The following is a 16,218-nucleotide window of genomic DNA, read 5'->3' as shown; positions in this document are numbered from 1 at the left end:
GAATTAGTGGAACGTGTGAGACCTTTGCCGTGTGAAATAATTTTGCTATTTTTGGGGGAAAAAAGGATGTGAGAAAAGTACTCTTTATCTGTATCCACTGTTGTCATGGGGAATTCTTGGTATAAGACGGGTTTAATCTTTATTCATGCTCACAACGTGTTTTTGGATTCTGGAGTCGTATGGATGATCCGAAACGCTGCGTTTCACGGGGATTTTCACGCTGTGGGCCGCCCCCTCTGGTTGCAGGCCTGCGCCCCGCTGTACCACTGGAGGACTGAAATGAAACAGGAGAGAGAGCCCGTGGGAACCTGCTTTCTTCAGGACGGAGCGAAGACTGTGGAGTACGCTCCGTGCAGATCAAGTATGTGCAGGGAGTTGTGCCAGCTTTTATTTTATTATTATTTTTTTTTTAGTTTTTTTTTTTTTTTTTTTTTGTGCCAGCTTTTAAAAGATGGTTGGGGAGCCTACTTTGTTCAGAATTTTGTGTGTGTGTGTGTGTGTGTGTAGGCACGACTGTGTGTCAGTCAAAAGATGCTCAAGGGAGCATCTCTCACATAAATGTGGGAACTTCCTAAAACAGAAACCTCTGACGCAGTAGGTCCATGTCAGGCCTGGGCACCTGCGTTTTTAGGAAACTCTACAAGGCGATTTAACGGAAACCAGAGCATAAGAACCAGAGCTTTGTATTAATAGTGATGCTGAATGTAAAAGGAGAAAAAAATGTGTCTTAAAGAGCCAGAGTTTACCTAAGAAGGTGAAACATTGAGCTCAGGACTCTGAGTCAGAATGTTCCTCCTTTAATTTTTTTAAAATAAAAAATAAACTTTTTTTTTTTTAAATTTTAAGATACTCTTAAGTAACGTCTATACCCAGCCTGAGGCTTGAACTCATAACCCCAAGATCAAGAGTCGCACGCTCTACCGACCGAGCCAGCCAGCTTCTCCTGAATTTTCCTTCTTGTAGATCAGAGTTTCCCTGAGTCTGTTACCAAGCTCCCCCCTCTTCTGATGGTCCAGAGGCTCTCACTCGGTTGACTTCATATTATCTGAAATTTCAGATGAAATTCATATTGCGGCCAAAGGTGATTTTCAGCCCTTTTACTTGGGATGATGCTTTTCCAAAGGCGATTCCAGTTCTGTTTTGCTTTGTGTTTTGAAGATTTTATTTATTTGAGAGACAGAGAGGGACAGAGAGAGCGGGAGCGGCAGGGGAATCGACAGGGAGTCGGATGCGGGGCTCGATCCCAGGACCCTGAGATCCCGGAGCCTAAAGCAGACTCGTAGCCGACAGAGCCACCCGGGTGCCCCAGGAGACACCAGTGCTTTTGCCCTCCTTTGTGGTTAAATGGCCACCACTCGAGATTCTCTTTATACAAGAAACCTCGCTTATTGAAACGTGTTGTGGTATTTATATCTAAAGCACCTTTCAGGGGCAGCCCGGGTGGCTCAGTGGTGGAGCATCTGCCTTCAGCCCAGGGCGTGACTCCGGGGTCCCGGGATCGGGTCCTGCATCGGGTCCCTGCAGGGAGCCTGCTTCTCCCTCTGCCTGTGTCTCTGCCTCTCTCTGCATCTCTCATGAATAAAAAAATACAATTATAAAAATAAAAGAATAAAGCATTTTTCAGACTATTACTTTTTTTTTTTTTAAGATTTTATTTATTTGAGAGCAAGAGGGGGCGGGGGGCAGAGGGAGAAGCAGACGCCCTGCTGACACAGGGCTCGACCGCGGGACCCTGAGATCACGGCCTGAGCTGAAGGCAGGTGCTCCCCCGCTGAGGCCCCAGCGCCCCCTCGGGCAGGGCAGTTGCTTTTCATCTTCCTTCGCTAGCCAGTTAGCTTGGGGGAGGGAGCTAGTAGCAGGAGTGGAGCGTGGGGACCTTTGCCGCTGGGGTCTCCTCGGCGCCGGGCGACTTGACACCAGGCCGGAGGAAGTGTTGGGTCTTCCAGACTCGCAGAGGTTGAGCCCCCAAGACATCCCGAATGGTTGCCCTGACCCTTACTTCTGAAGCCACCAGCTCGGCGCTCTGCACCGTGCGAGGGAGGGGCGGCGTCCACGGGTGGGTCAGGCCGCCTGGCGCTGTCCTGGGTGGCCGGGGGTGCGTGCAGGAGGGTGGAGGCGGGAGCTGGCTCCCCGGGGCCGCTGCCACCGACGCCTGCGGGACGGACAGCAGAGCCCGAGGGTTTCTTCCCTCTCAGAGCAGTGAGCGTCGAAGGAGGATTTGAACCCAGGCCTCCCTCCTCGCAGGGCCTTGCGCCTCGGTCGCCTCGGTGTTCCCCACGGCTTCTCCGTCAGCCACACGTCGTCCCTTCGCAAATCCGAGTCTGGGCGGGCCCGGAGGCGTAGGGGCCCTTGGGGACCTCGCGCAGCACGCGGGCCACCACCGGGCACCCTCCGGCGGCCGCGGGGCACCGTGTCCGGTTTGCCGCGCCCGGGCCGGCCCACCTGTCGCGTGCTGCTCGTGTCCTTGCTTAGGCACAGAAGCCCTACGGTCCCTTCAGACCTGGCCTTCTGGGGTAGTGGCCTCCGAGCAGGTGCCCACGCCGCTGGCGCCGCTTCTTGTAACTGAGGTCTCGGTAGAACGCAGCCCTCCCCCCCACCCCTTCGACGTGTTGCTTCCTCGGGGAGGCCGAGTGGTCGCCACCGGGACACGGCCCCGAGGCCTAAAGTATTGACCGTCTGGTCCTTGACGGAAACCGTGCGCTGACCCCTGATCAGGTCCAGAGCCTCAAGCCTCAGAAGAAGCCGAGCACTTGGCCGCAGGAACCGACGCGGTCGCCCTTCTCCGTCTGGGTCACGGCCCTTGATCGAGGGACGGGCTCCTCGGCTCGGCCTTTGCCCGAAGGCCAGGGCGGTGTGGCCGGGGAGCGCGAGCGTGGGGCAGGACGCGTGTGGGCCCCGTGTCGCCCGCCCGGGCTCTGCTCCGCTGTTGGTGACACGCTGACTTGCATGAAAGCAGCCGAGGCCGGGGGTCGTGCTCTGTGTCCCCGGCAGCCAGCGACGCATCGTGCACGGGGTGCAGGCTCCGAAGCGCCGCTCGCTCGGTCCCCGGGCTCGTGGGCTCGTGGCGGTTCGTGGGGATCCGTCGCTTAGTTGCTTTTGCTCTCGGCGTGGCCCGTGGGGCCACCCTGGGCCTGAACCCTCGCCGTCGGTTAGTTTGCTTTTGGCGTTTTCATAACCCTCTGCCACCTGATGGCTTTTCACAGGGGCAGGTGTCCTGTTCTTTCTTTTTCTTTTTTTTTTTTTTTTAAGATTTCATTTATTCATGAGACACGGGCAGAGGGAGAAGCAGGCTCCCGGCGGGAAGCCCGATGCGGGACTCGCTCCCGGGACCCCGGGGTCACGCCCTGGGCCGAAGGCGGACGCTACCCGCTGGGCCTCCAGGGATCCCCCGGGCGTCCTGTTCTAAAAGTGCCGGAGCCGCACATCCCAGAGCTCGCACACTCCCAGGTCCTCGCTCAGGCTGAGTCCTTTGCTCCACCTGCCTCCTGACGGGCCTTCCTCGCGCTGAGATCCTTCTCAGTTGTGCAAGCTCGTTGCCTTCCCTTTCCCCTTGACCGGTGCTCAGACGCTAAGGTGCGGCGTCCTTGTGCCCGCGCGGCGTGATGCTGTGGACACGCGGCTCAGATCCGCGCTCTCCTCTTCGCCAGCTGCTTGGCTCGTTGCTTAATTCCTCTGAGCCTGAGCTCCTTACCTGTAAATTGTGAGTACCAGTAGTGTCTCTGGTAGGATCGCGTCTAAGATTTAAAAAGACAGAGCAGCCCCGGCGGCTGCAGCCCGGGGTGTGACCCCGGGGTCCCGGGATCGAGTCCCGCGTCTGGCTCCCTGCATGGAGCCTGCTTCTCCCTCTGCCTGTGTCTCTGCCTCTCTCTGTGTCTCTGTGAATAAATAAATAAAATCTTAAAAAAAAAAGATTTAGAAAGATAACCAACGTTTCCGTGCAGGACGCGGCTCACGGAGGAGGGGCTTGGTGGTTTGCCGGTGGCTGTAATCGGCAACATCACTGATAACGCTGTCGCTTGGCCAGTGGGAGGAATGGTATTCATGTGTAGCAATAAAGACCAAAGCCTTCACCAAAATAGCCTGTCGTTAGCGTACAGTTCTTGACGTCGGCATAAACGTAGAGTTTAATTCGGCTTACTTCGTGCCTGTTGAGAGAATTTTACAGGACGATCGTGTTTTCTGGCTGGACATTCTGGGAAACCTGATAAAGCAGATAGAGTATGATGATCGAAAAGGGGATGTCTTTATAAATAGCCTGAAAGAGTTCCCCTGAATGCCACTGGAATGCAGGAAAAAACCAGCTGACTTGAGGTCAGAGCGGATTTGCTCAGTATGATGCACGAGGCGCTGGAAACCCCAGCCCACGTTTTCCCATTCCCTCTTGGTCAAGGAGAATTTACATTGGGGTAGCAATACGCTCTTGAGGCTATTTTCTAAAATTCTAAATTTAGTTATTAAGTGTGTCATCTTGGGGCAGTTCCCAGGTTTTTAAAATATGTTCCAAAAAAAAATTTTTTTTTTTCGAAATTTTTGATGGGAGTATTTGACAAAATTTTTTGGAAGTTGTCCTTTCAGTTGTACTGAAAATAGGTATTTTTGGTTGCTGTGTGTAGAGTATTTGACAAAATTTTTTGGAAATTGTTCTTTCAATTGTACTGAAAATAGGTATTTTTGGTTGCTGTGTGTAGGTGGCCGGTTCAGTAATACTGCAGCATAATTATTTATATATTGTAATATCGGCTACAAGAATTCCTTGGTAACTGAAGAGGAGCGTTTCATTGTTCCTTGTTACCCTGGAGATAAATAAATCAAGGGAGAGTCTTCAGGTTCATCCTTAACCTGTGTTCTAGGTCCAGGATCACTCATGATTAGAGTTAATTTAAGTTAATTGGCTGGTTGTCCAGAAATTGTCCCCTTTTGTGAGAACAACAAAATAAGAGGGGACTAAAGAGAGTCTGAGTCTGTGATCATTTGGAAAATAATTGAAAGGGTCCTGTTTGAAGATGTTCATGTTCATTAGACTGTGTGAGGTTCTAAATATATCATGAAGATGGTTTCATATTTTGCTCTTTGCTAAACATCGTCAGGGTTTTTAGCTCTCTCTCCAGATTTTGAAGTACGTTTTTATTTTTTTTATTTATTTATTTTTTTCTTTATTTTATTTTATTTTATTTTTTTGAAGTACGTTTTTAATAGACGTTTTATAGTTGTTGGCTACAGAATGTATGTGTAGTAAATACGTATTAGGAATATATGTTTCTCTTTACTAGTATTCGTAATAAATTCGTGAAGACCATAGGCTGGCAACTGTGCAGCAATAATAGTAATTTGATATTGGAATTTTTTTTTTTTTTAAGATTTTGTTTATTTATTCGTGAGAGACAGAGAGAGAGGCAGAGACACAGGCAGAGGGAGAAGCAGGCTCCCTGCAGGGAGCCCGATGTGGGACTCGATCCCGGGTCTCCAGGATCATATCCTGGACCGAAGGCAGACACTTAACTGCTGAGCCACCGAAGCATCTCTGATATTGGAATTTTTGACTTGTAGATCACAACTCATCTTCGTTTTATAAAATCAGGATAGTGGCTCGTAACCAGTCATTTTTTAAAAATGGAACGAAATAAAATGGAAAATATCAGAATATACCGGACACGGTAATAGTGATACTGTTTTGTGACATTTTATCTTACTTACCTATCTGTGATATACACACATATACTATGTACGTGTTGGGTGGTGTGGGTTATGACATATAATAATCTTGCCTGTGGGTTGTGGTTAAAAATAAGTTTTGAATCTACTGTTTCAGGTGATGTTTCTGTTTCCTGGTGACCATCCCAGGAACTTTGATCTCTCTTGCCATATCTGAGAAAATGGTGCTGATAAAAATGCATACTAGTTTTTTTTTAGAATATGGTAATAACTCATTAAGTGCCTGAGTGAATGAACATTCCCAATTCGTAGTACGTTGCCTTATGATTATAGTGATACAGATTTTTCTCATGTTTTGTTTTATGTTATTTGTTTATGTTTGGGTTTGTGTATATTTCCAATCTTTTTATTTTAGAAAATATTGATGCTGATGGACAGGGATTTTGTCAAGGAGGATTCAGCATTGATTTTACCAAAGTAAGTCCTTGTTTAAGACTGAATGAGATTCAGATCTACCTCATTATCTAAACCATTGTTAAAAGTTAATTGCTTCTCTGTAACTATTACCTGTTTTATGAAAACAGCTAATAAAAATGACCCATGCATTTTGATATTCTTTGCCTTGTATTCTCTCCCTAGCAGGTGTTGCTTATCTCACATAGACATCAGAATGGGAAGGGAGGACAGTGGACAGTCTCCTGTAGATGTAGATAGCCATTATGACTTAAGTAAAATTTCCAGCTAGATAGATTGATACAGCATTACAATTTTCTCTTTTTGACTAAAAGTGATTTTTCACAAAACTCTGTCAATGGGAGCTTTGTTACAAAATCATAGTTCAGTTACATAAAAGCTGAGAAACATGCATGTTGCCACCTGTATGTGCCTACAGGCACCAAGTAAAGCTGAAGCAACTTAATTATTGTAAAAAATCTCAAAAAAAAAAAAAAAAGAAAAAAGAAAAGAACCTCATATCTACGGCTCTGTGTAGTTTTAATAGAGCTAATATGCCCTCCAGAGTGGATAGTTTTTAATCTGTTTTTCTAAAATAACAATTCGGTGTTTTCAAAGGAGAATTTTCTAAAGTACTTTTCTTTGTATTATTTTTGTGTGTGTGTGTGCATTTTTTTGGATAGCATCTGTGAACATTTTGAATTCAAATTGAGAATATTAATTACTCCTAGAGAAATCTTATATATATTGATTAAAAGTGGAGCTTCCTTAGAAAGCTTATTATGACTTTCTTAGAAAATGCCTTAAATTTATTAAAACAATAGAATCTGTATAATTATGTAATTCAAAAAAATCAGTAAAGCCTTTTCTTATTAAAAATTTGTATTTTATCTTTATTTTACTAAAAAACTTTTTCTAGGACTATGGTTCTCGTTAACTTTCCTACATCATTGATTTAAATCACTCAGTTTGAAATTGATAATTCAGAATTTACTCATAATTTCTCATAATTCAGACCTTGAGGCAAAACAGGTAAAGTATATTCATAAATATTGGCTTTACACTTTCATGTCATATTTTCAAATAGGAGTTTGAAAATATGAAATAAGTTTTGAAATAAGGTTTTTGTCCCTATGCCTGTGCGCTGTAGCCCCAGAAATACTCTCATACGATGAATACTCATTGCTAAATTAACTGTTTACTTTCTTCAACTCATTTCTGAAAAAAAAGGTCTCCCTTTAAAGCAGACAGCTTAGAAGTGTCTTTTACATGGTCAGGGCAGGACATTGTTGAAAGCTGGAAAGGGCTATCTGTATGTTTGAAGGGGGAAAACAATTTTTTTTTTTTCCATCCAGAAGGAAGAAATTTCCAAAATGTGCTCAAACACTAAATACAGTTACCTCGAATTAGATACTTAGTTTGTCACAGATACAAGAAGAGCTAGTCAAGTGTAATTTGTGCATCTAACTTACCCTGAAATTTCATTTTACCCACTAATTTCATTTGTTTAGATCTGCAAGACACTAAAAAAATAATTTTTCATTAGCCAAATAATTTTTAATGATTATTAGAAAGTTGCCTATGTAGTCACAAAGGGAATACACAAAATCAATGACTTTTTGTCTTCATTGTGCCTCAAAAATATTTCGCAGTTTTGCTTCGTAACAAGCATGTGCAGCAGCCGCATCTGTAAAATCAATGTGTGCATTTTCATATATTACATGCATTATAACTCTTTTTTAATTTTTGTTGTGTTTTTTTTTTTTTTGCCTTTTAGAAAAGGATGCAATGAAAATTTACTGAAAATAAGTTAGTGTTTGAGATTTAAGACTTCGATGTGTATATATATGTGTGTGTGTGTGTATAGCTTTCATGTGTATTGAATGTTAGCTGTCTGTGTATTGCATTGCTTTCAGTTTCTAAACCACCTGTTTTTAAATACGTACCTTTTTGTTTGATTTAATCTAGGCTGACAGAGTACTTCTTGGTGGTCCTGGTAGTTTTTATTGGCAAGGTAGGTTAATAGAGTTTTTAAATCACTCAGTAATGATTGTGTTTCATGTTCACTTAGCTTCTGTGCCTGTGAGATTTTTCAAACTATTGTAAAGAAATACATCAAAAAATACAATTTCGATGTATAATCACTGTCTGTTACACAGTATTCTTTTTTAAAAAGGACTGTAGTGTCCTATATGTAATATGTATAGAACATAAAATAGGTGGCGTGTTGAAATACATCTAATATATATTCCTAGTAGAAAAATAAACAATGCTTTTAGTAATTTATAAAGTAAATGTATAAAGTAATTGAAGACGATTTCTTTTTATGTAAGCATTCGGAAGTGACAGGAATACCACAAATTGTGGTATTCTGAAAGCTCGGGGTTTTAAAGTTTTTCAGATTTACACATTAGAATAGCTAAATGGTTATTTTCTTGTTAATCACTGCCATCAAGAATGATTTCTTTGTGTTTGGGGAGTTTTAAAAACAGAGGATACATTCAGAAAAGAATGTAGTTAAACTGGCATCAATCTAAAAATAAAACCTGTTCCTGGGTCATCCTGGGAGGCCCAACAAAATAGCCGTTTATACAAATGCGTAACATCGTTATTTGGTTATTTGCGGACAGTTGGAAACAGGAGAATCAATGTGCTTACTTGCTCTATGCTTCATTTATCACTTGGTAGACACATTTTCTTTAGTCGGTATATTCACCTGTTAGATTCCTGCTAAAAACGTGCTGTTTACAAGGTCAGAACTTTTGCTCCTTGTTATTCTGATATTTAAGCATTACCAGTATCTGGAGGAGCTGGAAAAACCTATGACCCTGTTGATGTGCAAGTACTTTCTAATTCCGAATTTTACTTCTGAATTCTACACTATGCTTTCCCTTACTTGCTTTTTTTGTAGGAAAGCCCATGCTTGCTTTTTCTTTGTAGAAAGGGAAACTAAAGAAAGATGTATGGAAGGAAAATAGTAAAGAAAATAAGAAGGGATGAGAAATGGGAATAAATGGAAACGTGAAAGGGACGACAAAGGAGAGAGTAAAGAAAAGGGAAAACTAAGGGAAAGGTGGATCAGCATAGTAACCGAAACAGAAGAATTTGAATTTCTACAAATTATATACATCTATTGGAAAATGGAATGATCTAGGAAAAGTGTGTTGGGTTTCACAGTTTTAAAATGAAAGCAGAAATAGCGGTTCTAATTGCATCCAGGATTAAAATAGAAGATACTAATATTTTCTAGTAAGATAGAAAACACAAATTTATTTATTTTTTTCCTTTGGTGCTAGTTATGTCATTCAGTGGGGGGTGGGGGGGGTGGGCGATGTCTGCTGGGAATGCCTGGGAGCCCGAGGTGGATTCTGTGACCTCAGTCAGGACCACTCGGTACCTCTGCCTTTTTCAGAGACTCAGCTGTGAACATGTTTAGAGGACTAGTTCCTCTTCTTCCTCTTTTTTTATTTTTATTTTTTTAAGATTTTATTTATTTGTGAGAGAGAAAAGAGAGAGAGCGAGATCACAAGCAGGGGGAGCAGCAGAGGGAGAGGGAGAAGCACACTCCGTGCTGAGCGGGAGCCCAAGACGGGTTCGATCCAGGACCCCAGGGATCATGACCCGACCTGAAGGCAGACGCTTGATGGACTGAGCCACCCAGGCGCCCCTAGATCACTAGTTCTTTTAACACCTGGAGTATTACACAGTGTCTGTTCATTTCTCTTTAAAAGTTAGGACAGATGCAGACAATCGATACGGTGTTGATTGGAATTTTCCTAAAAATAGTCTAGGGTATGGAACTGAAAGACTCACTGGTTGGGCAGAGAATATTTTGTTCTAATAATATTAAAATCAGCAGATTTTTACCCTGAATGAGTAAGTATGTCAGAGTCAATCTTTTCCATAGATCTCAGAGTTATCTCTGTACAAATAGTTAAAGTTATATTTTATTCAAAAGAGATGACGGGATTTTCCCATGTTCTTTGATTCAAGAAGTATTTCTTGGATTCCTGCTGCGTGTTAGGTACTGTTTAGGCCCAGGGGATGAAGCAGTGGCCCCAGCAGAGCGTGTTCCTGCCCTGCGGACTCAACCTTTGTGACTGGACCATTGGGACAGACTGAGAAACATTAGCTATGAGCTTGTCTCTGAAACGGCAGAAATGAAGAGATTATTTTCTTCATGTAGGGAGGTGATGTTTGATAAATTAGCCAGCCTTTCTCGGGGTAGGAAACACAATCTGATTTTTGTGTACTGCTCAGGATTTCTTGTCTACCTGATAACTTTAAGGTTCTGAAAAAAAAAAAAAAAAAAGAATTGAACTCACCCATTCAGGCCTTTCCATAAAGGTATCCAAATGATTTGTGGGGGAAAAGAATTAGTAAAAGTAAAAAAGATATTTAGTCATTTCAGTAGGTTTTTCAAATTCTAATGGATTTATTTGGGAAACAGCTCTTGATTTTATTACTCCAGTTATTTAGCATCAATTTCTTTTGTGCATTAAGACAGATCTTGCATTTATAAAACTTTTGTCTCCTCGCTGTGACTAATTGTAAGAACTAGCTTGAAGAGAAGTAATTGTGACTATAAAAATATCAAATTTCAGATTTACTATTATGGAGAGTTGTTTAAGGCTAATAATTACAAACACTAATCTCTAGTGCTATCCTTATGTGTGTGTGCAGGTGCCGTCTATCCTCTGCATCATAAATTCCCATTAAAAAGTGATTTTATATATATTTTTCAGGTCAGCTCATTTCAGATCAAGTGGCAGAAATCGTATCTAAATATGACCCCAAAGTTTACAGCATCAAGTATAATAACCAGTTAGCAACTCGGACGGCTCAAGCTATTTTTGATGACAGTTATTTGGGTGAGTTAAACCAAAATATGGATTCATTTTATGGAGTTGCAGTGTTATTTTTCCTGTATTTGTGTATGCTACTTTGAGCAGGAAAATAATTTATGTTGAAAGAGATTAAAAAGAATTTTTTTTTTAATCTAAAGAATAGGCACATAATTTCAGGTTATTATTGGGTACATAGGTTACATTTCAGTGGTTGAAATTTAAGAGTGGTTATTTATACAATGATTAATAATAACTTTTTAAATTAATTTTTAAGTCTTTAATTTTTTTTTTGAAAGAGTGCATGAGAAAGGTGGGGCGGGTTGAGGCGGAGGGTGGGAGCGACACACATTTTGCGTGTCGTGTGTATCATGTGCTGTACTCTTACAATGCAGCAAGCTGGAGGAAAGAAAATGTCAAGAAACCATCAAGAACATGCATTTACAGTGCAATACTGTATTTATTGAAAAAAAAACCCGCCTGTGCAGTTCGAGCCCCTGTTCAAGAGTCTGTTCTACTTGAAAGTACGCTCGAGGGAAGCCTGCTCGGCAGGTGCGCGCCAGGGGACTGACTGTGCCCTGATGGCGGTTCCCGTTTTGTTCCCCCTTTAGGTTATTCCGTGGCTGTTGGAGATTTTAACGGCGATGGCGTAGATGGTATGATGCGCGTAAACTGTATTTAATCCTTCTTCTTCTTCTTCTTCTTTTTTTCCAAGAGTTTTTCCTTTTTTTTTAGAGACAGAGTGAGAGGTAGCCTCAGGGGGCCCCCGCCGGGAGGAGAGGGAGGAGCAGGGCTGGGGGGGGGGACCTTGCTGCCGGCCCCGGGGTGGCGAGCTGGGCCCTGGCAGCCGCTTGGCCGGAGCCCCCGGCACCCCCCTGTGTGATCGTCCTGAAAAGATACAGCCTAAGGGTTTGAGACAGGCGACACTGCGAAGCCCGAGCAGGTACGGGGTCTGGGCCGGCGGCGTGGAGCGTGGCGGGGACGGGCCGAGGGGTCGGTGCCGCCCGGGCTGGGGCCCCGCGTCTTCCCGTGCGCCCCCCTCCAGCCCATGACGTTTTAGTTTTTCTTCAGTTTCTTCTTCTTGCTCTGGTGGAGCGGGTCCTGTCGGAGGGCTCGTAGGCACCGCCTGTGACTTCTGGGCCCTCGCCCTGCGATTCTCTCCGTCCTCTGCCCGCTCCCCCCCGCCCCCCGCCCACCGAGCTCAGTCTAGGAACCAGACACTCCCCTGATCTTGACCCCATTCCTGTGTCCCTGCCGCCTCCACCCCATCTCACTCTGTATTATTTTTCATCACTGTAGATACAACTTAGTTTTGTTCTGGGGTCACTTTATCCTGACCCTTCTCTTTTTAATAAGATGACAAAAGCCTAAGGGCGCACGTGCATTTATCTGAAGGTTCTCAAGAATCTTTCTCTATTTTGTGGACATTTGATATTTGTGGTTAAAAAAAAAAAATGTTCTGGCCCTTTATTGTGGAGTACCATTTTCAAAGATTTTTTTTTTTTTTTTACCTTCTTTTTCTGCTGAAATAACAAAACAGGACCTAACGCTCCTCCTGTAAATCCATTTCTTCTTGCAGTTCTCAATACTTGGTCTTGAAAATGAGTCATTATGGGGATCCCTGGGTGGCTCAGCGGTTTAGCACCTGCCTTTGGCCCAGGGCGCGATCCTGGAGACCCGGGATTGAGTCCCACGTCGGGCTCCTGGCATGGAGCCTGCTTCTCCCTCTGCCTGTGTCTCTGCCTCCCTCTCTCTCTCTCTCTCTCTATGTCTATCATAAATAAATAATAAAATAAGTCTTAAAAAAAAAATGAGTCATTATGTTTTTCCTTTCAGACTTTGTTTCAGGTGTCCCGAGAGCGGCGAGGACTTTGGGAATGGTAGGAAAATTAAAAGGAATCTTTAAAAAAAAAAAAAAAAATTCTGGGTTATCTTCTGTTTTACGACCGTATTTCATATGCTTTTGTCTTTCCTCCACAGGTTTATATTTATGATGGGAAAAACATGTCGTCCTTGCACAACTTCACCGGTGACCAGGTACGCTCTTAGACTGCTTTGTTCGTTTGGTATTGTAGCATCTGCATTCCTAACGTCGTAGACTTACGGATGATCTAATGGTTTGCGTTGACTGTGAGATGGATATATTGGTTTGATAGTCACTGTGGTGAATGTAAAGCAGGCTTCAGAGGGTTCACCTCCGGCCAAAGTCCTCTGTGTAAGGAAGGGCTTCTGTAATTGCACGTTTTTCACGCTCATTTTTCGCTGCACGTGGCTCATTTTTTAAGGAAATACAGAAATTGCAGACACACACGCCATACACGCCAAAGCACAGAAACTTCCTCTTTCTTTGCTGATGACACTGAACTCCCCGTAAAGGCGTCCTCCGTGCCTTGTAGTCCTACCGGATGCAAAACGGAGCGTGGCGCCGATGCCTACAATACGGGTGTCGTGAGCGCACTTCGCCCGAGGACGTGAGAGAAAGCGTTCTTCAGGTGGGAGGTAGTGCTCTCAGGTACCAGACGTTCTCTGCAGGTGCAGGCGTTTCATGGCCTTTCCTACTCTTTGCATCAGAGAATTTAGGGACGACAAAGGGGAAGTTTGGCGGCCCGGGAAAAAGAAGCGTCTCGCGGTTTGCGGGCCGGGGACTCGAGCCCACGTCCTGCTCCGGAGACGCCGTGCATGGCTTTGCAGGAGGATCGGCAGGCTCGCGGCATAGACTCCCCAAGCGTGAGAGTCGGGGCAGGTGCGCGGCATGGAGCGGCCTGCAGCCGACAGGCGGTCAGAGCGGCGGCGGGGGGTGCGCATCCCTCCGGGCACCCGTGACCCCCCGGCCTCACGCAGCCTGTCCTGGGGGATGCCCAGTGTGTCCCTGGATCTTGTCGCACACAGTGCATGATGCTGTCTTTCTTCCTCTTCCGCCGCCGTTTTTTTGGGTGCCGGGGGGTGCCGGGCGGTCTTCGCTTGAGGACAGACCTAGGCTCTGGGTTCACGGTCCTACTGCGTAACACAAGGTACGTGCCACCGTGAATGTGGTGGGTCACTCATAAAGAATAGGGACAGAGGTGGCTTCCTTATGGGGTCGTAGCAACAACCACAGGAAGGCACTTCCATCCTGGTGCCCAGGATAAAACTTGTCTCCGTAAATGCCCGGCTTCTCTCTGCACGTCGGGGCAGAGGGCCCGCGAGACCAGGCCCGAAGGCTGCGCTTGCACGGCGGACGCCCGCTCGGACCCGGCCACGGCATGCAGGGGCCCCTCTCGCTGTCTTCCCTCATGCTCATTCACCCCAAACCAGATGGCGCAGGCCTCCCCGTAACTCCCTCCTGGCGGCTCCACTGATCGCATTGTGGAAGCTTTGCAGACGTTCCCCTTTCCGGTGTGTTGACCCATTCCTCACCTCGGTCCATCCTTAAACTGTCCCCTCTCTCAGTTTCGCTTCTGCATGCTCATTTTTCGTTGCACGTGGCTCGTTTTTTAAGGAAATACAGAAATTGCAGACACACACGCCGTACACGCCACCTGTAGAACTTTCCTTTTCACGCTCATTTCCAGCCAGACTGCTCGGTCCGGGGCGGTCCCGTGTCCTGGAGGAAAGGACCGTCTCTCTCCTTCCACGTAATCCTGTAACACGTCCAGAAACATTTGTCCTGTGTATGATCCAAAAGCAACGCCCCTGGGCAACCAACCAGCTGAGACGTGAGACAAGAACAGAGTCATTCCGAGGTCTTTCTAAGCAGTGATTTCTTGAGAGTAGCAGCGTGTTCACTTAGGGAGGGCCGGTGAGGACCTATTAACAGTCGTCCCGTTATCTTCGGGAGAGCCAGCTATCACCTGGTAATGATCATCGTCTGTTATCTTCACTACACAGACCCCCACTGATGGCTTCTTGGGCTCGTGGAAAACTGTCTGTGACTCTGTCCTTCTGGTGGTGTGTCTGCGTCTGCCGCATGCTGGGCGGTGGAGAGGAAGGGCGGTGATAGGTTAGGCCTGGGAAGGAGTATTGATCACACTTGGGCCCGAGTGGGATGCGTGCGAGACACTGACCTGATATGCAGGGACGTATTTTGCCCATAAATCCAGGAAAATATAAAAACATCATCACCGGATTGTGTTGGGAGAAGAAACCTAAGAGAAGAAATCAAGATTGAAGCGCTCTGTATGGAGAGAGAGAGAGAGAGAAAAAAAAAAAAGACCCTTCTGTGTGATGAATACACCAAGAATATTAACTGTCCACACTAGTTGAATAAAAAGTAAATATTTCATTTTCTTCTTTTTTATCCAGATGGCTGCATATTTTGGATTTTCTGTTGCTGCCACTGACATTAATGGGGATGAGTAAGTCTAAAACGATGTTTCCGGGAACGGTTTATAAATGCGTTGCTAAAACTAAACAGTCTTTCTTTTGTTTCTTTGTCCCCTTCCTGCTGATCTTTCTGTTCAAAGAAACCATTTGAACCAACCTTATCACAAATACGAGAAAAGTTCATGATTCCAGTAGCTTTTGCGATAAGAAGGGATAAGGTCATGTTTGTGAACCACTCGTGGTTTCTTAAAGGAGTTGGAGGAAGGTTTCAGTCTGAAATGACTTTATGCTTCAATCTGGTCATGACAGAGAGAGAGAGGAGAGGCTGAGTTTTCATAAGAAAAGTCATTGCTCATAGATGGAACGTGATCTTGCCGTAGTGACGAGCATCCGGTTCTTGCAGTTACGCAGATGTGTTCATCGGAGCGCCTCTCTTCATGGATCGTGGTTCTGACGGCAAACTCCAAGAGGTGGGGCAGGTTTCCGTGTCTCTGCAGAGAGCTTCGGGAGACTTCCAGACGACCAAGCTGAACGGGTTTGAGGTCTTTGCCAGGTTCGGCAGTGCCATTGCCCCTCTGGGCGACCTGGACCAGGATGGCTTCAATGGTAAGATCCGGGTTCGACAGCAGTGGGTTCCTGATTTCGTGTCCACCCTCCTCGACGACGGGAGGTCGTAGTAGCAGATCTTCCTGGAAGGAAGCATTTGATTGGCAGCGACACACCGGGTCAAACGACAGTTGCTCTTTTTCCTTAAAAGTCAGAACAAGTTTTTTTTATTTTTTTTTTATTTTTTAAAGTCAGAACAAATTTAAAAAGAAAAAGGGATTCTGATGAATCGTTATTCATATAGCCTTATCTTAAGAGTCTTGCAGTGAGTGGTTAATTTCTACAGAGAAATCTGCTTTCCCAGGGAGCCCGGGGTCAGGTGGGGATTTTTCTCTCCATCCTGTGTAGCAGCAGCACCCTC

The 16,218-nt window shown here is 45.1% G+C and overlaps 1 protein-coding gene across 2 annotated transcripts in view; it reads left to right on the top strand.

The window, feature by feature from the left end:
• The window catches only part of ITGAV (integrin subunit alpha V), an 87,691-nt gene that overhangs the window by 31,579 nt on the left and 39,894 nt on the right, over positions 1-16,218 (top strand). For both annotated transcript variants that reach the window (XM_072810855.1, XM_072810854.1), the window contains exons 4-12: positions 247-361; positions 6,068-6,129; positions 8,074-8,119; positions 10,851-10,976; positions 11,561-11,605; positions 12,786-12,829; positions 12,930-12,986; positions 15,231-15,283; positions 15,655-15,857. In XM_072810855.1, the coding sequence (XP_072666956.1) occupies positions 247-361; positions 6,068-6,129; positions 8,074-8,119; positions 10,851-10,976; positions 11,561-11,605; positions 12,786-12,829; positions 12,930-12,986; positions 15,231-15,283; positions 15,655-15,857 (751 nt within the window). The remainder of the gene's footprint in view (positions 1-246; positions 362-6,067; positions 6,130-8,073; positions 8,120-10,850; positions 10,977-11,560; positions 11,606-12,785; positions 12,830-12,929; positions 12,987-15,230; positions 15,284-15,654; positions 15,858-16,218) is intronic.

Source organism: Canis lupus, chromosome 34 (assembly GCF_048164855.1).
Source record: "Canis lupus baileyi chromosome 34, mCanLup2.hap1, whole genome shotgun sequence".
Lineage (NCBI taxonomy): Eukaryota > Metazoa > Chordata > Mammalia > Carnivora > Canidae > Canis > Canis lupus.
This window is presented reverse-complemented; position numbering and strand designations above follow the sequence as displayed.